A 27,085-nucleotide genomic window follows, 5' to 3' on the forward strand; every position below is an offset into this window, starting at 1 on the left:
CTTTCACATTTACAACTGTCTGGAAATGAAATTAAATGTTATGACTTATTGATTTCTTCCTTTGTTTTACATTTTAAAAAAAACTTCAGGATAAAGAATGATGAAGAGTGTGACTTTTTTTTTTTTTTTTTTTTTTTTTTTTAAAGGAGGAGGAGGAGGTTGACATGAAGAGCCATTTGGGACACACTTTTGTAATATTTAATATAAAAACAGCCAGAAGTGAGTCCATCCACTGCTGCTGGAAAAACCAGCCATAGTTCAAAGAAAAATAATAATGAAGAAGCATGGAGTTTGCTCCTGGAGCGGCGCCATCTGTGGGTTCAAACGTTCGTAACAGTTCAACAGTTTGGGTTTTCCCGGTCCTCCTCACTTCTTCTTACGGACTACCGTCCATCCGTCCGCTTCGTCCTGAGAGGGCGGGGCAGGGGGAGGAGCCGTACTGCTGACTGACGGGCTGGATGATTCGCACTCCATCGCCTTCGAACACAGTCAGTAAAATTCACGCCGTTATTCACATGGAATAGAATCATCAGTACGAGTCTCTTTTTACGTGAACAGGTCAGCCCCAACTCGGCAACCCCGTCAGAACTCGGCACGTTGGGCCCGGCGCAGGCATACCTGTGTCTCGTCGTCACCGTCGTCGTCAGAAGATTCCGGGGGCGGGGCTGTGACCTTTGCCCTCTGACCGGTTGCCTTTGCCAGTGTGTTGATGGTGTTTTTGATCTGCTGCAGTGCCCCCTGCCGCCACTGGCCGAAAAGCTGCATGAGACTGACGGACACCTGCATGCAGACAGCCAGACAGAGGAGCGTGACATGCACGCACATCACCGTTGGGTGTGTGTATATTACTATTGTGAAGAATGAGGACTGAAGTTAACAATGAACCGCTGGAGCACTTCATCCACACAGCCACTCCGGTCAGAGAGCGAGACAGGACACAATTTAGCAGCTTCAAGGTCTTTACTGTTAGTTGAGGTAGCACACTTCCAACAGACATGACACAAACTGAGAGAGAGCCAGCGCAGCTGCAAGGGCCCTTTTAAATCACTGAAGGACCCCTTAGCTGCCTGCTAAGGTGCCCGATGAAAAACATAACAAAAAGACACAGTTCTCTGGAGCTCTAACCCTTGGGAATTTGCAACAGCCGCCCCCAGAATAGCCTAGCTATTATGTAGCGATTACTGAATTCCCGAAGGTGCTGCAGGAGTCTCCGAACTGATTGCGCTGTCATCTGGGATGGCCGGCAACTGGATCAGACGTGCCACCGGCCGCAGGTAGGTCTTTTCTCCAACACGAATCTCAGCCGAGTGGATGTGCCCGTCTGCACCCTTGATCACCTTGACGACCTTTCCAATTGGCCACTGTGCCCAGAAGTGGTCAGCCATCATCTGGCAGTGACGCCAGCGTCTTCTGCTGAGGGTGTCAGGGGCATAGGTCACTTGTGGCAGCGAGGCATCCCGCCGCCCCATCAACAGCATGTTGGGAGTCACTGGATCCGGGTCAGCTATGTCGGATGAAACATAGCCTAAGGGCTTTGCGTTGAGAATGCCCTCGACTACGATCAGGAGTGTGAGGAGGATGTCTTCGTGGAGGGACTGTGTGCCGATGACAACCTGGAGAGCTTTCTTGACTGATTGCATTTCACGCTCCCAAGCACCACCGAAGTGAGGAGCTGCCGGAGGGTTGAACTGAAACTGTATTTGGTTCTTGGCCAACCTTTCCTGCAACTCTGGAACCATGGCTGTGAATGCTGTTTTAAGCTCTCTGTCAGCCCCTCGGAAATTAGTCCCTTGGTCCGAGAGCATCTCGGCAGGAGTTCCTCTTCGGGCGATGAACCTTTTCAGTGCCAGGAGGAAGGTTTCTGTATCAAGGCCGGCCAACAGGTCTAGGTGGACACAGCAGGTTGTGAAGCACTTGAAAATCACTCCCCATCTCTTCTCAGTGCACCGTCCAACTTTGATCCCATAGGGCCCGAAGCAGTCCACTCCTGTGGAGTAGAATGGGGGCTTCAGTTGTCACAGCCGAGCTGGTGGTAGGTCTGCCATCATGGGGAATGAGGGCGTCCCTCGCCTTTTTAATGGCCCGTCTTCCCCGCAGGATCCAATACTGCCTCCTGAGCTCGGCGAAGACCCTACCAGGGCCCGGATGGAGCAGTCTGGCATCTGTGGCTTTTATGAGGAGCCTCGTCACTTCGTGGCTTGGATCCAGTTCAAGCCGAACAATACAAGGCTGAGATCCAGAAGCTCATCAGTGCAGGTTATGTTGCCAAGCTCAGTGACAAGGAGGTAAAGGCCTCCAAAGAGTCACGGTTTATACCCCATCAGCTTGTTCATCATAATGGCAAGCCACGCCTCGTTTGGGACTGTTCATTCGTCTACAACGGCCTCTCACTCAACGAGCAGCTCCGAGCTGGGCCCACCCTTGGTCCATCACCTTATCAACTGCTGAGAGATAAGCTGATGGGTGCCCGAGTGCAGGTAGAAGCTGGCCATCTGGGGTTGCTGACGAGGTCTGCAAGCTGAGTGACTGCAGCTGCGCACTGGCACCTAGTTTGTCATCTTGATGAGGAGGAGCAGTATGAGGCATGAGGGACTGAGGAAGGCTGACCTGGTAGCCCTGGAGGTGGGCCGGCAGCCGCCGTAGCCGTCGTGTTGCTTCATTTCCAACTCCTTTGTTGTCCATCCGCTGATGTGGGTGAGGTAATCCGGCTCGAATGACCAATATTGTGAAGAATGAGGACTGAAGTTAACAATGAACCACTGGAGCACTTCATCCACACAGCCAGTCCGGTCAGAGAGCGAGACAGGACACAATTTAGCAGCTTCAAGGTCTTTACTGTTAGTTGAGGTAGCACACTTCCAACAGACATGACACAAACTGAGAGAGAGAGCCAGCGCAGCTGCAAGGGCCCTTTTAAATCACTGAAGGACCCCTTAGCTGCCTGCTAAGGTGCCCGATGAAAAACATAACATAAAGACACAGTTCTCTGGAGCTCTAACCCTTGGGAATTTGCAACAATTACTGTACCTGAGGTAAACTCTCATCATCCACCACTGTGTTGAACTCTTGATCCATCAGCTGAGCGATAAAGTCCTCCACCTCATACTGCTGCAGGTCAGCTGATTTTGCACACACACACACACACACACACACACACACACACACACACACACACACACACACACACACACACACACAGAGCAAGTACTTGATATATACTGTGTGGAAAATTCATTCAAGTACAAGCAGCTCAGACCAACTGTGTGCAACCATGGTGACTTACCATTGTCGTGGAAATACTGCTGCACAACGTCCACCAACCAATCGGCTTTCTGCTGCCCATAAACGCCACCGAAGCCATTATCGACTGCGATCTGGGGGGAGAAAAAAATGTGTGACCTTTGACCTGTGGGACAACAAGCTACCATCACAGAAACCAGCTGGCACACGATTCTGAAAACTGACAGCCGTGCATGATCGGAGTCATAGGTTTCTCCTGTTATGTTGTCTGTGAAGGTTCTCAGTCATCCAGGTCATCTTAAAGTAGAAGGGTTAAGTTAGGGCAACTGGACTTGTTCTTGAGCTCTTGAAGACGTTTTCAAGAACGCAAGCCCTAACTTAACCCTTCTACTCCCGTTACGTTTGCAAAGTGGACAGCTGTAATGACACCGACATAGCTGACTTGACCACCGCGAACAGAGGAAGACCGTCAATTCTGGATAACACTGCTGGCAAAAAGCAAAGCCGTGCTGAGTGTTGTTGTTGTTTTTTACCAGCTTCTCATTTAAACCGATTTAAACACGTTGGTTTCTTGTCGCGTGCATTTATAGTATGTGTCGTCGAGCACGTCGGTGTTGAACACAACCCAAAGTTACTTTTCATTATCCTACGTCTTTCTTTCGAAACGAGGGAAGCCATCGGATGTCCGTTAAACCCACCAAGCAGCTTCCGGCCAGGACACCACTGTGTCCTCGCAAAAACAACACGACATTATCATTATTTTTTCGAGAGTCTGACAGACAGCTCAAGTTGTGTCCCCACTTGGCAGTCAACTGGGTTGCTCAGAGCCGCCTGTCGCCGGGTTAGAGCTTGAGCCTTAGCATATTAGCCGTCTAGCTTTGGCCGGTTGTCGCGGTCAGTGAGCGGGTCAGTCGCAGTTCCGTCCGTCCGTCCGTCCGCCTGCTGAGCCGGCGGTCGCGGTGTTTACCTGCAGGACTGGCCAGGTGCTCAGCACCGCTCTCACTCCCTCGGTGAAGAGCTCACGTGAAGACGCAGAGGCCGCCATGATGGACTCACAGGGCAGACAGAAAGAGTCGAGCACCGATCCAGACAGAGCGCGGAGGCGTCGATTGAAGGCAGCGGGAACAGCGCCGAGCGGTCGGTCCGCTTGCAGTTTCGAGGATTTGGATATGAGCAACTTATTAAGGTAGAATTCAGTAGATGTTGGGTACAGGCCGGACTATATTTTAGATTTTGCATGGCACGGGAATTATCAAAAAATAATTTTAATTTAATTTTGTAAACGGTCCTTCCTCATAATCCGGTCCACAAGGTGGCAGTGATGCACTCGACAGTTGTTTGGCAACCGCCATTAAACAGAAGGAGAAGAAGAAAAACCAGGAAGAGGAGACGAGAACAAAACAACACTTAAACACTGGGAAACAGCGATGTTTTTGTCTAAGGTATTTGGAAATTTTATTCGTAATGGGGTCGCAACGACAGCCGAGGAAACATTTGGATTTTCTCAGGAAGTCATTGACGAAGATGGAATAGAGCGCTTTTATCAAGTGTCCTGGAATCCGACAGTAAAGTTGCACCGGTTAGGTATGTCCAACTTTGTTTTCATTGTGTTCGTTTTCTTTGTCCACATTTTGGAGTGTACTGTAAACGTTTTGAGTGGGGTTGCCACCTTTGAAATGAATGAAAATAAGGGACAGCCTTTAGGGGTGCTTTCAAGCTATGCGGTCGGAGCACTCGAGTTGACAACCGTCCCTTAAAATACAGAATTGTCCCGTATTCGACGATTAAATGGTGCCTTTAGGGGTGCTTTCAAGCTACGCGGTCGGAGCAGCACTACGGTCAGCTTTGCCCCTGACCTTCTCCAAACTAATCTGAGCAGGTCGTGATGCACCGAACCCTGTCGCTAGTTGTGCAGTTGGTTTCCCGAATTAAAGTCTTGTGGTTGAGTGTGCTGCAAGTTTGAATCGAGATCGCGGGTTGTTGTTGCTGTAATTTTAATCTGATTACTTGTTTGGACATTAAGTATTTCCAAAACAAATCATGCGTAAGATTATTTGTGACTATAAAAAGGTGTGATGTGTGATTCAGCATCACTGTGTGCAGATTATTGTTCGAAACATTTGCAGAGGGTCTTAAAGCAGCTCGAGGTAACTTGAGCTTGCTACGAGTTTGCTACGACAATAACGTCGTAGCAAACGTTCAACACTTTTATTATTTCGTCTTTCATCGAGGTTGCTTATTGGGTTCCATTCCGTCATTTTACAATCTTATGTATTTGTAGTAGTAGTATATAAAACCGCCTCTAAACAAACGTGTGACGTTGCCGTAAAGTGGTTCGTCCCGCTTGAAAGTCACCATTGATCCTATTGATCGTTTATCTACCGCTTTACTGAGTTTGGAATCATACTTTTATGGTCGAAAAGTTACCTAGAGCTGCTTTAAGCATATTTCGTTTTCTGTCCATCCAGTGCAAAAGTGGTCCGATGAGAATAGGGTAGTCACAAAGTGACGTGTCATTCAGCATCACTGTGTGCAGATTATCGTTCGAAATGTTGAATGAGGGTCTTGAGCATAACGTGATCTTTGATCTTTTGTGTCACTCCAGAGCTCCTACAGCAGCTTGCCTGTAAGAAAGAAAAGCTTGTGGATGACCAACCATCGGTGAACGAAGACAGGAAGTCCAGTCTGAAGCAAGAGGAGTGTGAACATACACAGATTAAAGAAGAACCAGAAGAACTGCCTACCAGTGAGCTCAGACTCAAGCAGGAGCCTGGTGACCCCGAGTGGATTTCTGTCAAAGAGGAAAGTCACAAGACTGAAGATGAAATTGTGGACTGGCATCCTGAGGAATCTTTAGAACATTCTGGAGTAAATGTTCCAGTTATTGTCTCTGTGGTGTCATTATCCACCTGTCAACTGCAGAGACTTCCTGTCAACTCTGATGATTCCCAGAGTCAAGATCTGAAAGGAGGTAAACAAAAAGACTCAGCAAGCAAAGATCTGAAAAGAGGTAAACAAAAAGACTCAGCAAGCAAAGATCTGAAAGGAGGTAAACAAAAAGACTCAGCAAGTAAAGATCTGAAAAGGAGACACCATGAAGGGCAAACTAACAGAGTCAGAAACACCATCTCATCCTCTTCCACATGTGACAAATGTGGCAAAGATTTTGGAGATCGGTCAAGTTTGCTTAAGCACCTTCTGAGCCACATTGACAAGAATCAGGTCGTCTGCAAAACATGTAAGATTGAGTTTCCCAGTCACGACTCCCTGTTACATCACATAAAGACCCACACAGTAGAGAGGCCACACCTTTGCCACACCTGTGGGAAAACCTTTTTGACCCGGTCTCCTCTGGTACATCACATGAGACAACACACAGGTGAGAGGCCGTATACCTGCAAAACATGCGGCAAAGGTTTTGTGTGCAAGAGGACATTACGTGTGCATTTGACAATACACACAGGTGAGAAGCCACATGAGTGCCAATTCTGTGGTGAATGTTTTTCACTCAGCAGGAAGTTAAGTGCGCATTTGACATTACACACAGGTGAGAGGCCGTTGGTCTGCAAAACATGCGGGAAGGGTTTTGCAGATAAGTGGTACTTCATAAAACATCAGGCAATACACACAGATGAGAGGCCATATGTCTGCACAACATGTGGTGTGGCTTTTTCACAAAACTCACATTTAGTAAGACATCAGGCAACACACACAAACGAGAGGCCACATGTGTGCAAAACATGCGGTCAGGGTTTTGGACGCAAGTCACATTTGATTAGACATCAGGCAACACACACAGGTGAGACGTTAATAACACATATGGCTACACACAGCGGTGAGAGGTCACATGTCTGCAAAACTTGTGGAAAGGGTTTTGGAAGAAAGTCGGGATTAACAGCACATGTTGCTACACACAAGGGTGAGAGGTCACATCTCTGCAAAACGTGCGGAAAGGGCTTTTCAACAAAAGCGACCTTAAAAGGTCATCAAAAAACACACACAGGTGAGAGGCCACATGTCTGCATAACATGCGGAAATTGTTTTGCATGGAAGACGTCCCTAAAGGGACATCAGGCAATGCACACAGAGGAGTGGCCACATGTCTGCAAAGTATGTGGAAAGGGTTTTGCATGGAAGACGTCCCTAGTGGTACATCAGGCAACACACACAGGTGAGAAGCCACATGTCTGCGTAACATGCGGAAAGGGTTTTGCATGGAAGGCATCCCTAGTGGGACATCAGGCAACACACACAGGTGAGAGGCCACATGTCTGCGTAACTTGCGGAAAGGGTTTTGCATGGAAGACGTCCCTAGTGGTACATCAGGCAACACACAAGTGAGAAGCCACATGTCTTCATAACATGCGGAAAGGGTTTTGGATGGGAGGGAAAGGAACGTGTATGTATACACTCCTATTCTCTTGTTTATTCAGTGATATAAAAACTCTGTGTACCCTTGTATCTCCATTCCAGAATGGACGCTGTTTTGACCCCTGCTGTAGTCCCTCTTGCAAGATTAAACCTTCGTCTGCCACAACTCAGATTTTGTCTTCTTCACTCACTTCGCTCGACGTCGTAAAACCTCCACGACACCTTGTGGTTTGGTCGAATTTAAGAAACTGTTTCAATTAGTTGTATCTTAAATCAAGCTATTGAAAGAGTGGAATTGTTGCCTCCTTTTTGGCTATTTTTCATGCATTGTCAGGTTTTGGCCCGGTTCTGTAGGTCTTAATGCTAATATATATATTTACAAATAATATACAGTAAGGACATTATGTATTTTAATATTGCTATTAATCACCAATCCCGTTCATTATTTAGGATGAGACTACACACACATACATCATACAGAACCGTGATAGGGGGAACTGTGACTACTGTAGGTTACAGGAACCCGTGGAGCATCTATTCTTGCATTGGCCAAGATGCCAGAAGAAGACAATCAAGGAAGCCCAACTCACTACCAATACTCCCCTGTCGCACATCTTCCAGTTGACAAACTCTCCCACCCTCCAAAATGCCCCTATGACCGAATAAATGAGCATACAACACAGACCACCAAATACCCATAGAAACATTTTAACGCACAAGACACACAAGAAGACATGTAAAATGGTTTTAATGCACATTCACATAATACTGCACTAGATACACATGAACACTTTTTTCTGTCTTTTCTCTCTTCCTCGCCTCTATATCTTTTTCTCCCTACTTCCTACCTTGGCCCTCAAGCGTCATGCGCGACGCGCCCCCCTCCTCCCACTATCCCGCCCATCACCAACCTCCACCTACAATGGATAGAAAATGGCAGAAGTTCAGTCAGTCAGTCAGTCAAGAAGAAACATTGAAAAGTCTAACCGTGTCGAGGTGATAAAATACCTTAAACTGAACAAGGCCGTGGTTAAAGCTCAGCTTGTGACTGAGTTGAGGACCCTACTCGCCAGAAGATGGCAGTAATGCACTCAACTGTTATGTGGCAACCGCCAATAAAGAGAAGAAGAACGAAAAGACGAAGAAGAACAAGAAGCAGACCGAGAAGTACACAAGCATGGAATATCGTGATACAACGTTGCCTTTGCTTGAGGGCTTGGATGTTGTCATCCGAAATGGGCTCACATCGGAAGCCAAGGAAACATTTGGAGTTTTTCAGGAACACGCCAGGAAGTCGTCGACGAAGCGTTTGAATCAGGTGTCATGGAACCCCAAAGTGAAGTTGCACCGGTTAGGTAAATAACGTGTATATGTTCATAGTGGTCGGTGTTGTGGCTGTTGGATCGCCTTATTCTCTATCGCCGTGCTGATGATCCGCGTGTTCGGTTAATGAAGAGTCTTGGGAGAAGAATGCTGCTTTGATCTTTCGTATGCAAATTCAGAATACAAGCATACAGAGCTGTGGGTCGAGTTCAAGCCTAACATTAACAAGTGCCATCAGGTCCTGAAGCCTGACTTACTCTTTGTCCTCTGATCAGTCTTTTTAGATAGAGAATAGGGCTGAACGATAAATCGCATTTGCGATAATATCGCGATAGGACAAAACAAGATTTTCTAACCGCAGAGATTGCGATTTGATTGACGCGAGTTCCAGTCACGTGACTTGCACGAAGCAAAGCAAAGCAGGTAGTGAGACAGGAGTCGATGCTGTGACGAGCTGGACGGACGGAGCGACACGTAAGGAAAAGGTCTTCCTGGTTGCCACCAAATGGTGGCCGTAGTTTAGGAAAACGGTGTCGGGAGAGATTTTTAAAAAATAAAAAAATAAAAAAATAAAAAATGCCGAACGACTACTGAAGCAGCAAGGACCACAACAGTCGGAGTTGTGTTCGCTGGCAGTGAACCGCTGCCTCGTAAGTTGCTAGCATGTTAACGTCGATTGAATGAAGCTGTCGCTGTTTGGTGCTTTGTGTGGACTTAAACAAAATCATTCCCAGCCCTATTAAAATAAATGTCTTGCAAAAAACAAAACAAAAACACAAGTAGATAAATAAAGGGTCTTTCATATTAATTCATGCTTCATTTTGCCTTTATTTTAACATTAGCCTAGTCTAAAAAAAAAAATAACATTTTGTGTGTAATAAATCAGATATGTTTATTATACATAGATATACATATACAAATACATATGATTTTTTGTTTGTTTGTGGAAAAATACATGAGAGAAAGATTTTTAACTTTTAACTAATCGCAAATTAAATCGCAATATTGGGGGGTGTTATTTTCCATAATCGTTCAGCCCTAATGGAGAACATTCAGTTGTCCTTGCTGGTCAGATTACGTCCTCCTCTGATTGGCTCTCTGGTCTCCGCACCCCAGCCTCATTGGATGTTGCTGCTGCCTTTGTTCCCAGATGCAGGCTGAGGTGGTCCGAGGTAGGGATGCTCGGTAGGGTGAGGCTGGATCCTCTCTCAGCCTGGTACTGCAGGTCACCTAAGATCACTGTTTTACAATGGGTGCATTCCTGTGTCCTCTCTTAGGTATCATGTTACTCTGCACAAATCTTACAAGGCATCGCTACGCACTTGTGTCTGGACTAAACTGACGCATATCGTACAAGTGCACACTCAAACTCAAGCAATATTTATTAAAAGTATGCCCTTACAAATTCAACTGAAATCACGAAACAAAATCACTCCTGACATGAAGTTAAAAAAAAAACAGGGAAGTAGCTGTCAGTTTAGTGCAGACAGCGGCAGAAAACCTTCAAACAATATAACTCCGACGCTGCCGACTGCACTGAAAGGCATCACACTCGCTGCGACTTCAACATTGAAGTGTGGGATGAATAGTATTTACCTAAGTTTCATGTAGTAGGGTAGTCACAAAGTGACGTGTCATTCAGCATCACTGTGCAGATTATCGTTCGAAATGTTGGCTGAGGGTCTCTAACGTGATCTTTTGTGTCACTCCAGAGCTCCCACAGCAGCGTGTCTGTGAGGACGAGATGATTGCGGACGATCAACCGTCGGTGGACCAAGAGAGGAAGTCCAGTCTGAAGCAAGAGGCGTGTGAACATACACAGATTAAAGAAGAACCAGAAGAACTGCCGACCAGTGAGCTCAGACTCAAGCAGGAGCCTGTTGACCACGAGTGGACTTCTGTCAAAGAGGAACGTCACAAGAGTGAAGATCAAACTGTGGACTGGCATCCTGAGGAATCTTTAGAAGAGACTGGAGTTAATGCTCCGCTTATCGTCTCCGTGGTGTCATTAGACAACAGCATCTCATCCTCTCTCGCGTGTGACAAATGTGACCGAGATTTTGACGATAAATCAGGTTTGCTTACGCACCTTCTCACCCACGTTGACGAGAATCCGCTTGCCTGCAAAACATGTGGCCTGGCGTTTCCCAGTCACGACTCCCTGTTGCGTCACATGAAGAGTCACACAGCAGAGAGGCCACACCTTTGCCACACCTGTGGGAAAACCTTTTTGTGCAACAGTGCCCTGATCATCCACATGAGATGTCACACAGGCGAGAGGCCGTACGTCTGCGAGACATGCGGGAAGGGCTTTGGAGAAAAGGGAAACTTATTAGCCCACGAGGCAATACACACAGATGCGAGGCCGCATGTCTGCGAAACGTGCGGTAAGGGTTTTATACGGAAGACATACTTGAGATTGCACCAGGCAGTGCACACGGGTGAGAGGCCACACGTCTGCAAAACATGCAACAAGAGTTTTGTACAAAGGTCGACCTTAATAACGCACGAGACAATACACACACACGAGAGGCCACACGTCTGCCGAACCTGCGGGAAGGGTTTTGCCCAAAGTTCCCACCTGATAATACACGAGGCAACTCACACAGTTGAGAAGCCGTACGTGTGCAAAACGTGCGGCAAGCGTTTTGTTGACAAGTCCAACTTGAGATCCCATTTGATAACGCACACAGGTGAGAGGCCACACGTCTGCAAGACATGCGGGAAGGGTTTTGCACGAAAGTTGACCTTAACAAGACATCAGGCAGTACACAGGTGAGAAGCCATATTTGTGCTGAATATGTAAAAAAAATTAAATAAAAAAATAAAACCCTCACACACATTGTAAAAAAACAAACAAAAAACATCTTAAATGGATAATTTAAAACAGTGTTTTCAACCTTTTTTCTGAGCCACAGTACATTTTTTTTTTTTACATTGAAAAAAAAATTTCCCATGGCACGCCACCACTCAAAATATTAAAGCTCAGAAAAGTGGAAAAGCATCATTAGGTGCCCTTTGAAAGGGCTCCGAATGTATCGGTTTCTGGCGTTAGAAAACCACTTGGTGGCGTTGTTCTTCCACTGTTTGCCTCCGTTTGTCACACCTGTTGCGTCTGTCTTCTTCGCCAGTTTTCTCTTTTTTTCCCCGATGGTATTTCTGGGAGTAGCGGAGCAGGCGGTTCTCTGTACTGAAAACGCATTGAACAGTGACCTCAAAGCCAAGGTACTCTAAAATATAATCTCCCTCTAATATGATCCACTTTTATATTCCACTACATAACGGCACAGTTCAAGTAGCTCCACTTCAAGCAACGACTAGAACAAGAGTGAGTTAAGTGTAAACGTGTAATTTGTCCATCAAGATAGGACTGGATTCATGACAAATTGATCTATTAAAAAAAAAAAAAATGTTCTGGAAGTGTTTTTTTTTAAGTGGTTTTGCATTTAATGCTGTACATTTGTGACGTTTTAATTTTGTGAAGATTGTAAATCAAATTGATGGGTTATTGCACTGACGTCTGTGCAAGTTATTGTTGTTTCTGGTTTGACACAATGTACACAATGTATTGTTTCGCTTTTGAGGTTTGATTTCTGGAGGATTCAGTGCAGGAGCTCTCAGTACTGAAGGATGTAAAGTACACCTGGGAACAGCTGACCTGGGAGTGCCCTGTGGATTCCCTCTGCGATCCCCCTGGTACTGCTGGAGGAAGTTTCTATGGGTTTTACTGGTGTTGATACTGGATCCAGTGGTTATCCATAACCAGGCGGTCCACCGGTTTTGATTCCGTCCGTGCAGCAACTCATACAAACACAATACGTTGACTGCCTTTCCGACATAAAAAGTTTATTTGAGCAACAGAAATTTCTTTTTACGACTGTGAGATGAAACAAACATGAATGTAGATTTAACAATAAAACCTTAAGTAATTAATACTTTATTTTATGTACATTATGATGAGGCCAACATTCATAAAAAGTAAAGTCAAATTTTTTTTTTTACATGTAAAAACATCAAACACACATTGAAATTCTTTAGAAAATAAAAGTCATACAAGTCGAATTGGTTGGTGTAAAGTTTGTTCTGGAGCCTCCAAGGAACATCCGAGTGTCTGAGCACCACCTGAACTGGGACTTCCTGTCTGAACTACAAACCTACCGTGATTTCTTTTTATGTAACATCTAATTTTGTGTGTGTGTGAGTGAAAGAGAGTTTGTTCTTCATGGCGATGATGTCGTTGTTGTCTGCACAGGGATTGGTCAGCCGCCACCTGTTCAGACAGAGGATGATGAAGAAGAGATGTCAGTGCCTTGCTCAAGAGTCATGGCTGCCATCAGCCAATAGTTATTACTGTGGAGCCGAAGCTGATTGGCCTTGTGGTGAGGTCATCATGTCGCTCAGATGGTTATAAAAAACAAAAACAAAACAAAAACCTAAGACAACCAGAGTTCAGAGTCTGAATGTTTCCTTTATCTGGTTCAGTAAAACAAGGATGCATCAAAAAAAAATCCGAATAAATGAGATCATGTTTATTCGAAGTTTCAAATGAACAAAATTCAAAACGTCAACTCAGCTCAACGCTGAGCTCAGTGATCCTCCTCATCAACATGTAGACAAACCCCTTTTTGGTGAACTGCTCGTTTAAAAGAATCTCACAGCGGTATTTGAATGAATAATATTGTTTTGTTGATAATATCATTTGTTGCCAGTGTAAAGTTCTAGGAGGGTGACATCATGCTGGTAATGTGATGTCCATTAGACTCGCCTTGCCTTGAAATCTCCTCTGCTGTGACTCCATTTTGAAGGAAAGCTGCAACAGCAGTGGTTGTTGATCCAGGAGTATCGGTGACACCTCACTGTTGGTCTCAGCAGACCCTGCTTTCCCAGTGCTGGCATAGGCAAACTATGGCCTGGGGACCGTATGTGGCCAGCTAAGCTTTTTAACCCGGCCCACCAAATTTGAAGAAATTATATTAATAGTTAGTAGTAGTAGTAGTAAAATAGCTGTATTTCCTCAATGTTTTTAGTGTTTCAAGGGTCATTTCAATAAAGAGCTAAATACCGTGGGGTTTCAAAGACATATTATGTTGTAAAGCTTTGGTAATTTTAAGTTGACATTTTTTTTTTTACTTCATCACATGATAGATTTTTTCCTCCAACGAGGTGGGTCATCAAAGCACTCCATCAACGTGCTCCACAAAGTTAGCCCACCCCTGTCTTAGTGCTTTCATTCCAAGTTTTATTCTGAGTCTTGAGATGTTTTATTTGAACGGCAGAGAGAAAACTAAATCATTGAGATGATGTTTCTGGTGTAAAACGTCGCTCTGAAACACCTGCTCCACCCCCACATCTCCAATGTCCAGGAGGTGTTACGTGAGACATAAAGGTGGCCACTTCCTGTCCGTGAGCTGCCCTCCGATTGGCTGCATCGATCCAAACAGATACAAGAAATCGTTGTTTCCTCTCCTCTGTGGGCGCTCTAGGTCGGCGTGGGCGATGGTTCTATTCCCCTGAGGAGCAGAGCAGGAGTGCGTTCCCATGCAGATGCGGAGACAGGAAGAAGAATTCAGACGCGGATGTGAACCATCGGCCTGCTGCAGCGCTGCCTTGCTCCAGAGCACTCAGTGGCTCAGCTGTCAGCATGAAACTTTAAAGCAGCGGCTGAAATATTCAGTGGCTCCTCCAGAAATATCTGCAGCAGCTTCCAGATGTCAGCAAGCATCTCCATCCTGGTAAGAAACACCCAGTAAGCCCCGCCTACCCACCAAATAGCCGCCGCCCCCTCACCATTATGAAATATGCACAATGCTCCAGTTCTGACGAGCAAGGACGACGCTTTGGTAGATGTATGCTAATATGCTAACTCTAAAGATGCTAATTAGGCTCGGTAATGTCAGAGAACACGCCGTAGACCTTTTATTTCTGCATTATGTGCTGGAGGAAAGTCGTCAAAATCCCTGCTAACCGCTGCCCACCGTAGTTTCAGCTACAGCAACGAGCAGGGGGTCGCGGGCGAAACAGCGTTAGCAATGTAGTAGAATTAGCTAGCAGGATTAAAAACTAGCTGTCAGAGTTTACACAACAATGGCCATGGTAGAGATCTGTGTAGCTATTAGTGTTGTAGTCAAAATCACACCAACCGAGACCAAGACCTTATGAAGACTAGAGAGCATCAAGACCCAGACCAGACCAAGACATTTTCGAGACTGAGACAAGATCAAGACTTTATATATCAAAGAAAAATAACAACAAAACAGAAAAAAATGACCAGTATATTTTTTTTAAATTCAAGTTTGCTTCCAAATCAAACAGCAACATCTCTTTTCAGCAAGGTATATCTTAAAAATTTTCTTTAACATTTTGCAGCTTTGCCAACTATTTTGAACCATTTTCTAAAAAAACAACTTTGCGTCATGAAATTAAAAAAAAAAAAAAAAAAAAAATTAGAAATAAGGGGCTGTTGTGGAAACCTTTATTTAGCCATCTACCAGATGGTCTTGTCACTCTTTGTGAAGTCCCCGTAGTGAATGTGATGTCTCACTAGCGATGCTGTAAAAAGGAGCTAGGTCTGCTTTGGTGTGAGAGCTGAACTCATGGGGGGGACAGGTTAGGGGGACAGGAAGAATACGTGTGTGCGTTTTTGTTTTTTTTTGTTTTCTTTCTTTCTTTCTTTTTCTTTTTTTATCACTGTTATTTTCTCTGTTTTTGTGTATATATCAGTGGTGCTCTCGTTTTGTCATTATTGTCCTCTTCTTTTTATTCTGTGTGTCTGTTTGCTGGTGAAAAAATAAAAATTAATTGAAAAAAAAAGAAATAAGGGGCTGTGTCACTCTGGGTGTCACAAACACAGCGTAAAACAACAGCAGCTGGATTATTTCCCGTTATTATCTGTCATTGTAATGTTGGCTGAGTCTTGACCAGTCTTGATCAAAAATCCCTAGTCCGTCCAGTCCGAGACCGAGACAAGACAGAGTAAAAATGCCTCCAAGTCCGAGACGAGACCGTGACCCTTAAAAAGTGAAAAAGTGGTCTTGAGACCAAGACCAATCTCGAGTACTATATCACTACCAGCTATTTCTGTAGTGGGAAACTTCCAACTGGAGTCAACCCGGCCACCACGCTAACTGGCTAACAGGCTAAAAGGCTAATGTCAATACGCGGCCATACCTGGTAGATGCAGCAGCCTACTGTGACCTGTCAGGCTCTATCTTCGTCTCTCCGTTCAGCTTTTCGCTGGATCTCTGGGACATTTTGGCGGCCTGGACGACGGCCTGCGACAGCACAACAGAGCGTTAGGGCGGCAGCCAATCAGAAGGCACGGTCCGCTTTGGGCCGCCTCTCGCCACTCTCGCACCTTGAAGCTTCGTTTCCTTTTCTGAACGTTCTGCTCGGGGTGGAGGAGGATGACGTAGACCTTGGGCATGTAGAGCATCCCGAGGGACACGAAGGCGCTGAGGGACATGGAGACGGTCAGCGTGGCGGTCTGGATGAACATCTGTGGAGACACGGTCAGGAGAAAACTTCACTTCACTGTTTTCCTCTTGAGGTTGTTGCGCTGTGGCCTCCCAACATGGCACCATGAAGAAGGAGAAGGAAGCATCCAAAAGGCAGCTCAGACCCTCCAGGCACTAGTGGGGGCTTCAGACATTGTCACATAACATGAGATTTGTCTGCCTGCGATTGGCTACTGGGCTCTACGAGAATTTCTGTCACTTCAAGGTAAATAAATAAATAAATAAAAAAGGAAATTAAATAGAAATAAATTCTTCACTTCAAGTCAGTTTGTTTCGCCTTCAGTCACTTCTGAAGGGTTTGTAGTTCCTGTGGACGGACAGACAGACAGACACACATTCTTATTATGTTCCTTTTTGTTGTGAATTATTAGTGAGTTAAGCCACCAAACAATACAAAAAGAGTTAATACTTTCTTGCACTCACACACACAGTTAATCCTTCTGCAGGTGTGTGTGTGTGTGTGTGTGTGTCTTCTGTGGTTCTATGATAACAAGACTTCTTTTATTTTCACAGATAATGGGTGGTGTTTTTCTATGGAGCAATGTGGAGAGGAGAACGCGTAGGAGGAGGGGATGTGGGGTGTGAGGAGGGGGAGAGCAAATAGGAGGAGGGGAAGGGAGTCTTTGTCTCGGCCACATTGAGGGAAATAAATTTGTCTTGATTCAAACAATCGTCTGGTCATTTGATCGTCAGTTCAGCTGATCATAACATCGGCTGTCGGTCAACATGCCCTGCCCACTTTCCTTTAACGGCACCCCTGCTTGTCCCAGGCCAACCTTTAGGGGGCAGCCTTCCAGGTGGTTCTGTTTTTCTTTGAGAAGCTCTGTCACCTCGGTTTGCCTGCCAAAGCTCTTTGTAACTTTGGTTTGAACGCTTGGTAATCTGCTTAATGCAGCTGTTTGTCTCTTTTGGCTGCTTTAAGAGCCCTCCCTCGCCTAACTGCCACTCAAACACACACACCAAGAGCAGCTCTGGTTGAGTTGATGTCCCGTCCTCTGTCTTAGGACCGAATCCTTTGAAATATTCAACCTCCACTTCAGACGCGACTGATAAAAAAGGGCTAAGCTAGCATAGCAAGGTTACTAGCACAACGGCTAAAACCAACTGCTAAAACCAACTGCTGATTTAGGCCAACAGAAACATTCTAACAATTTGTAACCATGTGAATGTCAAGTCATTTTTAGTCATTTTTAGTCCTTTTGCAAAGCAACTTTGCCATCCCCCTGCTGGCCAAACGCCAGAATGCAGATTTTTGGTACTTGCGCTTTAGCCCTCCCTTTTTGAAAACCGGAAGCAACTCCCATCTTTTTTCAAACAGTCAATGGGTCCAACGGAACTCCAACCTGGCGGGCCGGAGTCAGACCTTGGCCTCACCTTCTCGGTGGACTGTGCCGTGCCGAAGAAGATGGGCACGAAGGCCAGCCAGATGATGCAGGTGGTGTACATGGTGAAGCCGATGGGCTTGGCCTCGTTGAAGGTCTCTGGGACACCACGGCTTTTCACAGCATACACAGTGCACGTCACCTAGCAAGAGGAACGACACAGGAGCACGTCAGCAGAGGTGGACTCAGGTCGGTGGAGGTCCAGTCACTCCCAGGGCGTCACCGCATGTCACCATGAGAACAATGCTGTAGCTCAGGCAGCAGATGATTGACAGGTCCGACATGTCACACTTGAGGATGCCTCGGGCAAGGTTGGGGTTCGGTGGGCGGAGCTCATCATAGTCGATGATGGTGTGAGGAGGTATGACGGCGAACCACACGAACACGCCAAGGACCTGGCAGAGAGACAAACACACATACAAATCAGCCTGGCCACACAGAGACTAAACAGGAAGTGGCATGTCTGGCCACCCTCCTCCTCTCACCTGGACGCAGATGAGCACAAAGGTGATGATGAGCTGGGAGGTGGGGCTGATGAACTTGGGCGGGGTCACCGACCTCTTCCCCTGCTCAAAGATGCGGTAGATGCGGTTGGTTTTGGTCAACATGGCGGAGTAAGTGATGGCCATGCCGAGGCCCAGCAGGAGGCGCCGGAATGCACACACCACCACGCCTGGCTCGGCGATCATCAGGAAGGTGATCAGGTAGATCAGGAAGATACCTGACGACCGGCGGGAGGGGTAGGGGTGGTGTTATCCTCTCTCTCTCTTTTTATCGTAGCACCCGAGGCATTGGCCACACCAACCTGTCAGCAGGACGTAGCTGAGCTCCCTCCCCGATGCCCTGACGATGGGCGTGTCGTTGAAGCGCACGAAGGTGGCGACCACGGCGCTGGTCGCCAGGATGCCCAGCATGGCCAGCGAGGCGGGCACTAGGGCCCAGGGGGAGTTCCATTCCAGCTTGATGATGGGCGTCGGCCGACAAGCGGTCCTGTTCGGGGTGGGACGCATGTCCGACGGACAGGCCTCACAGGTGAACTCGTCCAGCTGGAACTGGTAGCCGTCGCACAGCTGCAACAGAGCAGTTTTGCGTTAGCGGCACTTGCTGCAGACGGAGCACACCGACCGTCATCACCGTCAGTGGCAGATGTAATGCTTTTCTATTATGACCTTAGCTCCTGGCGGTCGGCGTTAGCCACAAGTAGCAGATATTAGTCTCGCTACGCTACCTCGCAGTGCCAGCAGCACGGCACGCCCTTCACCATCTTCTTCCTCTCTCCCGGTTGGCAGGGGAAGCTGCAGATGGAGTCGGGAAGCGACTTCTCGCCGCCGGACCACTGCATCTCCTCCAGCTGTAGGACAGACAGGTGGGCGGAGGGAGACGGGTGAGGCAGGGGGGAGGGACAGCGCGGGTCTCTCTCTGAACTCAAACTGCCGAGCTATCTCACGTTGAGCCTCAGGTTGTTGGTCCACTGGCCGATGACGCGGTAACCCGGGTGGCTGTGATTGGTCATCTGGAACTGGAAGATGTCGTAGCGGCCGGGGGCGTCTCCGTTCTCGTTGAAAAGAACACTCGTACCTGCACTTCCTGTTGGGAGGGTGGAGGGACAGGTGAGTCACCAAGTCACGGTTCCACTAATGCAAAAATAACGTTTATCATAATAATAGATAGAAAAAAATGCAATCATCTTAAAATTTCCAATTTCTAAGGTCGACAAAATGCAACATTAAAATCCTTCCTCACTCCCAATCACCTCCCTGAGAAAACCATGTCCACACTTGAGACAGGAAGTCCAAATATAGAATCTTTAAATTGAACCATGTGCAAAGGAAGAGAAGAAGCTTCCTCCATTTCCTGTTTGTAACCTTCAATCCAGTAGCAGGTCACAGTGAAACCTGATCAAACACACACACACACACACACACACACACACACACAAATAGCGACGGATCAACACAACGCCGGTTTAAAAAAGGATCCAACCAGAGCGTCGCATTTCATAATGTCAATTATTTAATGTGTTGACGAGAGGCAGAGTGATGATGAGAGAACTCTCTTTCAGTCAGCGAGTCGATCAGTTAGTCGCCGAGTGAGTCAGTGAGTCAAACTCATTGCGGTTGTCGACGGACGTGATTGTTTTCGTATTTTGTTTGCAGGAACATGGACGAAAACCGATGGGAGGGAGGGAAAAACCCTACGTGTCTTCTTCCTGTTTCTCCCACTGACTTTTTTTTTCCTGCAGCTGTTTGCTTTAATTATTAACACACAGTCATGGCACACACAATACACACACTGTACAGCATACACACACGCACACACACAAACACACACGCAGCCCTCGGAGGAAACATGTAAAGTGCATTAACTTATTTTTAACTTATTATCTGAGTGACAGGGTGCAGGAGAAGAAGTAGGCGGAGCCAGAGACTGGCATCACATGGACGGCTCTGGTCAGGTGACAGTAGAGTGGGGAGGCGTCGGGGGGGTAGGGCAGGATCGCCATTGCTCGGAGATCCACAACATGGACGAGCCAGAAGTGATAAGTTTGGGGTCGATTGTGTTGTGAGTTTGTGATGTGAGTCGTCGAGGTTCAGTGTAGCGAACTCCCTCTGTGGTTCCTAGCGCCACCTTCTGACCGCAGGAGGCAACTGGAAGTGGAGTCCAGCCGTCCAGCAGGACTCACATGACCACCAACTGAGGGCTCCTGGTTTCTGGAGCAGAGGAGCTTCAGTTTGAAATCAGAGCCAACACTGAGTCGGCAGACAGACACTTAAGCTGACAGACAGGTGAGATGACAGAGACAGACAGGTGAGCTGACGGAGAGACAGACAGATAGGTAAGCAGACTGACAGGTCAGCAGGTAGACAAAGAGACAGACAGGTGAATTGACAGACAGACAGGTGAGCAGAGCGGTGAGCAGACAGACACACAGGTGAGTAGTCAGATAGACAGGTGAGTAGTCAGATAGACAGGTGAGCAGACAAATAGACAGGTGAGCAGACAGACAGACAGACAGACCCTCAGCTCCATGAAATGTGGATTTGAGTTGTGCGATGTCTTTGATGTACGCCGCCAGTTCTGTCGGTTTCCACTCTGGTTCCCTACCGTTGAAGTTGACAGAGCGGATGTAGTGCAGCAGCAGGCGGCCCTCCACCGGGTCCATGCTGCTGCAGACGCCGTGGCTACCGGGACAGAGGTCCTGGTGCATGCTGTGCAGGGCGTAGGCCACGGAGTAGACGGCGTCAATCACAAACTGAACCTTCCCCTCCTGCTCGTAGCCCGAGTCCCGGCCAATCCGCTCCTTCCCTGCGGGAGTGAGGGGGCACCTCGTGACTGACCAACCAGAGCCCCACCAGGACCTTCAGGACCACCTCAGGTGCATTCCTACCTGTGCATTTCTTCTTGTCAGGGTCCAGTTTGATCCCAGGACGGGTGAGTTTGCACCTGAAGTCATCCTCCCAGAATTCATTGAACCAGATGTTCCTGCGGTTGTTCTCCAGGGAGCGAGAAGTGAAGTACTGGTCAAAGCCTGCAGAGGGCACGCGCGCACACACACACACACACACGGTAAGACCTCCCGTCCTGCTCCTTCAGCGCCGCCACTCTCTGCTCTACCCACCATCGATGGAGGCCCTTTTGGGCAGGATGGTGACGGCGCCCTCGGCCACCTCCTCCAGCATGGCGATGGGGGAGCTCTTGGCCCCCCAGCTGTCTGAGCCCACAAACAGGAAGTGACCAGTCAGGTTGGCACGCTTGGCCGCCTCAAGGACCCGCCTGCCGGGAGAGGACAGTCAGAGGGTCATGTGACCACACTGGGGCTTGTCCTCCAGGGGTGGGGGAGCGACTCTTACTTGATGTCGTCCTCATTGGCGAAGATGATGACTCCTCTGGCGTTGCTGGTCTCCATCAGACGCTTGATGATCTTGTCAAACTCTCCGGTCGTCGCCTCGCGGGGGATCTTCACCGATTGAGCAATGCAAACGCCGCCTGGACACCAGCAGTGAGGTCAGACCAAGTAAGACCAGGTCAAACTTGTTCAGACCAGGTCAGACCAGATCAAACAAGGTCAAACCAGGTCAGACCAGATCAAACTAGATCAAACCTGACCAGACCAGGTCAGAGCAGGTCAGACCAAAAGGCCAGACTAGGTCAGGCCAGACCAGGCCAGACCAACTCAAACTTGTTCAAACCAGGCCAGACTAGGTCAGGCCAGACCAGGCCAGACCAACTCAAACTTGGTCAGACCAGATCAAACCAGATCAGAGCATGTCAGACCAGATCAAAGTAGGTCGGACCAGGTCAGACCAGGTCAGATCAGGTCAAATCAAACCAAATCAGACCAGGCCAGACCAGGCCAGACCAGGTCAAACCAGGTCAAACCAGGTCAAACTAGGTCAGACCAGGTCAGACCAAGTCGTCTGAAGTCCCTCGGTGAACCACAGATCCAGCAGCGTATTGAGACCTGAAGACCTGGAGCCAGTGGAGACCACTAGATCACCTACCGGCCTCTCTGGAGATCTGCATGAACGCGTCGACGCCGCTCTCGCCGTAGTTGCCCTCCGAGGCCAGCGTGGAGACGTAGTTCCAGCCCATGGCCTTAACGATGTCCAGCATGGCCTGAGCCTGGTAGGAGTCGGGAGGAACCACCCGCGAGAAGAAGTCGTAGCGGTTGTTGTCACTGAGCTCTGGCGCTGTCGAGGCGTAGCTCACCTGAGGGATCTAAAGAGAGACATTACAAGCCTGTTCACCTGCCTCGGGTCATCACAACAGTTTCTTAGCAGAAGAACAAAGGGAAGAACTAAAGGTTCCGACTGGTTTTGGACACGCTGCACTTTGACTCCACCCACCGCCACCAGTAGAATGGGACTTGTGTCAGCTAACTTTGGAGGAGTTTTGAATTTGGTTAGCTCTGAAATTTCAATCGAAAGAACTTCAAGTTACTTATTTTCTTAAGATGAAAATCAGCTGCGGTTTCCTCAGGACGCCACCTCCTGTTGGCACTTCCTGTTCACCACTGACCCAAAACTCAACTCATTTCCAATCAGGGAGGCAGTTTTGTCCCGAATTAACTGGTGAGGAGCCCAAAATATGTCCCCAAAGTAGTTTAAATCAAACACACACACGCACGCGCGTACGCACGCACGCAGCACGCACTCAAAGGATTAGTGTTGTGTAACAGCCTGAACTGAATGTGTGTCAGAGACAATAAACTGAATAGTAATCACATCACATTAACACACTTGCATTGTGTGTGTGTGCGTGCGCGCGCGTGTGTGTGTGTGTGTGTGTGTGTGTGTGTGTGTGTGTGTGTGTGTGTGTGCGCGCGCGTGCGCACAGATTAATAGAGGACGCCACATTAGCGAGTCCCTAAAAGCAGACCCGGTTACGGAGGCCACCATCATCACAATGACACTCTGGTGGAGTGAAACAAAAGCCCTGCCGGCCGACACGCATTCTGATTGGCCGCCTGCCCCTTGTGACATCACACACCTGGGCGCAGGCTGCTCCTGTCGCCTGTGTTTTTGGTGCCGCATCTTCACTTCACCTCCGTTTGAAGTCAGCAGTACTGTGGGGAATTCTTCGAAACATTCCCACAATGCACCAGTGTTTCTGTTGGCTCGAAGTAAGCTGACCCACACGCTGACACACACGCACAGGCACACACATGCACAACACACACACACACACACGCACAAACAGAGTCATTAAAAGCTTTGAAAAGTAATTTAGACACAAACTGTCAGTTTATGAAATTAATCCACCAAAGGACCTTTTCTTCCGCTGTCTGTCTTCCTGTCTGCCCTTCTGTCTGTCTCTTCGTCTGGCTGCCTGCCTGTCTGTCTGGCTGCATGCCTGTCTGTCTGCCCCTCTGCCCACCTGTCGGTCTCTCAGTCTGTCTGTCTGCCTCCCTGTCTGCCTGCCTGCCTGCCTGCCTGCCTGCCTGTCTTCCTGCCTGTCTTCCTGCCTGTCTGCCCGCCAGTGTTCCCAGAGTTCACGCTGCCAGATTCAGACTGACACACATTCTGCTTGAGAGGTTGTATTTTTAGGAAATTAAAAACTCATTAAACTCCATCCGCTAATCTGCAGAAGGTAGGATTTAATCCCAGATGACAAAGGGCTGAAGGTCCCTGATACGTAAAGTCTGGAGGACCAGTGTGTTGGGACGACGCGTCACGTCCTGATGTGAAGAGAGAAACTGACAAAAGCAACTTGTTGTCATTCACACAGCAACACAACAAAGTGACGTCCTGTTAACCAACCAGGAACCAGCCAGGCAACATCTGGACATCCAACCACCCAGGAACCAATCAGGGACCTTCATTAGGCCTCTTGTGACAGTAAAACATTGAACCTCCTGTTTACCAGCCAGCCACCTAAACCGGCCAATCAGCTGGCGCGACCAGCCACAGACAGACACAGCAGTGATGGACACTAAGCGACCAATGGGGAGGAACCTACAACCTGCATGTGAGCAGCCACAAACCAATCAACAATCTGTATCTATCAACATTAAAAACACACACACACACACAGCCCACCAGCAAGTGGTTTCCCGCCAAGACGCCACTGACCAACCAGCAACCAGTTACAAACCATGCATCAGTTTGTTCGCCAACCAACAGGAAGCCATTGAGTGATACTATAAACTGTTGCCTCTCAAATGTTTGTGTGCTTTCTTTATTGTTAGTATGACTTAAATTATTTTAATCTACTCTTTGTTTTTCTTTTGTTTTTCAAATATTTATTGTTGCTTGATATTTTGATGTGACTTTGGCTGTATTATATGATTTGTCTTATGAGCAATACTGTTTGTGGTATGTTTTACGTTTATCAATTTTCTTTTTTATGCCATTGTTTGAGTTGGATCACTTGTTTTGTTCTGTATTATTTGCAGTTTAAGTTGTTATATATGTTCGTCTGTATTATCTTAATTTGTTTTTGTTGTTGTATCCTGTCTTGTATCGGCGTATGAGTTATGATGTTGAAATAATGTTTATGTATCGTGAAAGATTTTAATATTGCGTATATTTATTCATACATTTTGATTATTTTTAGGAGCACAGGACGCCCAGCTACTGCTATTGCGATAACTAATTGGGATCCAATGAAACCAATGCACTTGGCCACCAGGAGAAGATAATCATCATCATCAGCAGTGGTAGCTTTTACCTCAAACAGCCTGAGGATGTTGGCCACCATGATGGACACGGAGCTGGCCGACGCCCCGATCACGCCCACCACCCTCTCTGGCTTGCGTATGATGGGCGGCTCCCCGTTGGAGCAGCGGATGTCGGACGTGTCCTTCTGAATCAGGGCCTGGACGAAGGTGAGCGACTGCTCCAGGGCGTAGGTGTCCCGGGAGCAGGTGTCCAGGATGCGGGCGCCCAGCGTGATGTTGGGCAGCAGCTCTGTGTCGCTGTTGATCTGGTCCAGGGCGTACAGCATGGCCTCCATGCGGTGGACACCCTTCTCCTTCTTCAGCTCGCCGCAGGGCAGGCCGTGGGGGCCGCGGCCGTGGATGGGGAACAGCCCCCCCAGGGTGATGTCGCCGGCAATCTTGATGGAGTGGGGGTGGAAGTGCTGGTGCGAGGCGCCCACCTGAGGAGGCTCCCCGGCAGGCCACAGCAGGGCCAGCAGGAGGAGGCGGGGCCAGAGGTTGGGGGGGTAAGGATGGAGGGGCAGGGGGCAGTGGGCGGGGCCTGACAGTGCCATAGCGATGAGGCGCTCAGGGAAGAAGGTTCATGCTGGTGAGGAGACCTGAGGAGACATCAGGAGGTGCGCCGTTAGTGTGTGTCCTCTTCAGTGTGATGGACCCAGGTGGAAGTGGACCAGGAGGAGGCTGCTGCGCTGCTAGACCTCCTCCTCATCCTCCTCCCTCTCCTCCTCGGCTCCTCGAACCTGCAGCCGACCAGGTGTGGTTGATGTCGAATCAGCGGCAGCTCATCATTGCTGCTGTTTAGTTGGTGTCTCACTGCTAGAGCTCCAACACTCCATCTGGTTCCATCTGGTTCCATCACACAGGAGAAGAGACTCTCTCTATCTCTATTTCTATCTCTCCCTCTCTCTTTCTCTCCCTCTCTCTCTCAGGTGAAGAAACACAACAGCGATAAGGCTGGAATTAGAGTGAGTGCAGTTTTCACTCTGAGTTTAAAATCTTAAAGATGTGAAAACTACTAAATTCGATTCTGGGAATAAAAATATATATCTCCATATCCCACTTGGCTAAATAGATATCATTATTATTATTATTTATTCATTCATTTATTTATTTATTTTTTGGGGGGAATCACTAATAATAATAAAACACACCGACTATGCAACGCCTAAATTGTCAGATGTTTTATTATTTACCGACTTGCAGACTAGCATTAAATATTTGGTCGAATGAAAGACATGAATGATTGAATCCTCTCCAAGGGCTCACTCAAACATGCAGTTTGCCGAGAAAAACAAATGTCCCGATTCCTAAAATAAAAAAACAAAACAATATATTTTCACAAACTATTTTTGATCATTAAAGCAAATTAAGTCCATAACGCAGAACAGCGGCTCAGCAGTCTCAAATATCTACTCATGCACACTTAACAGTTCCTAAAAAAAAAAATACATTTTTAATATTTTCAAATTTATAAATATATTATCTTGTTTCCTTTTCATAAGAGTTGCTGGTTGTTTTCTGGTTCTGCTGGATTCGGTCGCAGGTTCAACGTACCGGAGCGGGATCCCGTCTGCTGCCCGGGCAGCTCGCACTCCTGTACCCGCCGAGCCGCCTCTCTCGTCCAGGCAAACACCCCGCAGTGACTCGGTCCGATGTGGAACTCCGCGTCCCTTCCCGCTGCTGCTCCTGCTCCAATCAGCGCAGACCCGGACCCGCCACCGCCCCTCCCCCCCTTTTTTTAAATTAAAACATGAGATTGAGCGTGTGAGTGTGCGTGTGTGTACTCTCAGGCAGGTCTAAGGGAATCCCTCTGTTTGCGGCGCGCCCCCTGCCGGCCACTCTTCGCCCCTACCTGTCTGTGAGGCTGACGAGGTGTCGCTCGTCGGACAGGTGTTGGCTGTTGTTTACCTGCTGATATTTAAATTCACTTTGATCTCCCCCCGTCTCATCCGCCCACCCCTGCCTCGGCAACATCTGTTGCCGTAGAAGCCTCATCCCGCTGGGGCCTCGGCAAACAACAGCGCCAGAGTTTTGGAGAGTTGAAAGAGTGGTAAGATGAACTTCATTTAAGTGGCACGGAATATTATTTCCCTGAC

The 27,085-nt window shown here is 47.7% G+C and overlaps 4 protein-coding genes across 4 annotated transcripts; 2 read left to right on the top strand and 2 right to left on the bottom strand.

Annotated features, from left to right (window-relative positions):
* Positions 1-184: 184 nt before the first annotated feature.
* On the bottom strand, positions 185-4,353 carry tsr2 (TSR2 ribosome maturation factor). The gene is made up of 5 exons (XM_076026826.1): positions 4,208-4,353; positions 3,284-3,374; positions 3,028-3,119; positions 619-780; positions 185-477 (listed from the first exon to the last, which is right to left on the bottom strand). Exons 1-5 carry the CDS (start codon positions 4,283-4,285, stop codon positions 367-369), a joined length of 534 nt encoding a protein of 177 aa, XP_075882941.1. The 5' UTR covers positions 4,286-4,353; the 3' UTR covers positions 185-366.
* A 152-nt stretch (positions 4,354-4,505) lies between these two features.
* On the top strand, positions 4,506-7,739 carry LOC142888482 (uncharacterized). The gene is made up of 2 exons (XM_076026813.1): positions 4,506-4,824; positions 5,846-7,739. The coding sequence occupies exons 1-2, from the start codon at positions 4,668-4,670 to the stop codon at positions 7,579-7,581; spliced, it is 1,893 nt and encodes a 630-aa protein (XP_075882928.1). The 5' UTR covers positions 4,506-4,667; the 3' UTR covers positions 7,582-7,739.
* A 982-nt stretch (positions 7,740-8,721) lies between these two features.
* Positions 8,722-11,773, top strand: LOC142888484 (uncharacterized). Its single transcript, XM_076026817.1, has 2 exons — positions 8,722-8,966; positions 10,647-11,773. The coding sequence occupies exons 1-2, from the start codon at positions 8,789-8,791 to the stop codon at positions 11,711-11,713; spliced, it is 1,245 nt and encodes a 414-aa protein (XP_075882932.1). The 5' UTR covers positions 8,722-8,788; the 3' UTR covers positions 11,714-11,773.
* Positions 11,774-12,830: 1,057 nt separating this feature from the next.
* grm6a (glutamate receptor, metabotropic 6a) lies at positions 12,831-26,656 on the bottom strand. The gene is made up of 16 exons (XM_076026805.1): positions 26,544-26,656; positions 25,001-25,588; positions 22,333-22,549; positions 21,682-21,817; positions 21,450-21,604; positions 21,219-21,359; positions 20,936-21,136; positions 19,278-19,417; positions 19,059-19,181; positions 18,636-18,900; positions 18,316-18,551; positions 18,064-18,225; positions 17,823-17,972; positions 16,289-16,429; positions 16,102-16,205; positions 12,831-13,204 (listed from the first exon to the last, which is right to left on the bottom strand). Exons 2-15 carry the CDS (start codon positions 25,541-25,543, stop codon positions 16,119-16,121), a joined length of 2,697 nt encoding a protein of 898 aa, XP_075882920.1. The 5' UTR covers positions 25,544-25,588; positions 26,544-26,656; the 3' UTR covers positions 12,831-13,204; positions 16,102-16,118.
* Positions 26,657-27,085: the final 429 nt, after the last annotated feature.

The sequence above is a fragment of the Nelusetta ayraudi genome, unplaced genomic scaffold, assembly GCF_046127955.1.
Source record: "Nelusetta ayraudi isolate G7.1 ecotype Tasmania unplaced genomic scaffold, CSIRO-AGI_Nayr_v1 ptg000019l, whole genome shotgun sequence".
Classification (NCBI taxonomy): Eukaryota; Metazoa; Chordata; class Actinopteri; order Tetraodontiformes; family Monacanthidae; genus Nelusetta; species Nelusetta ayraudi.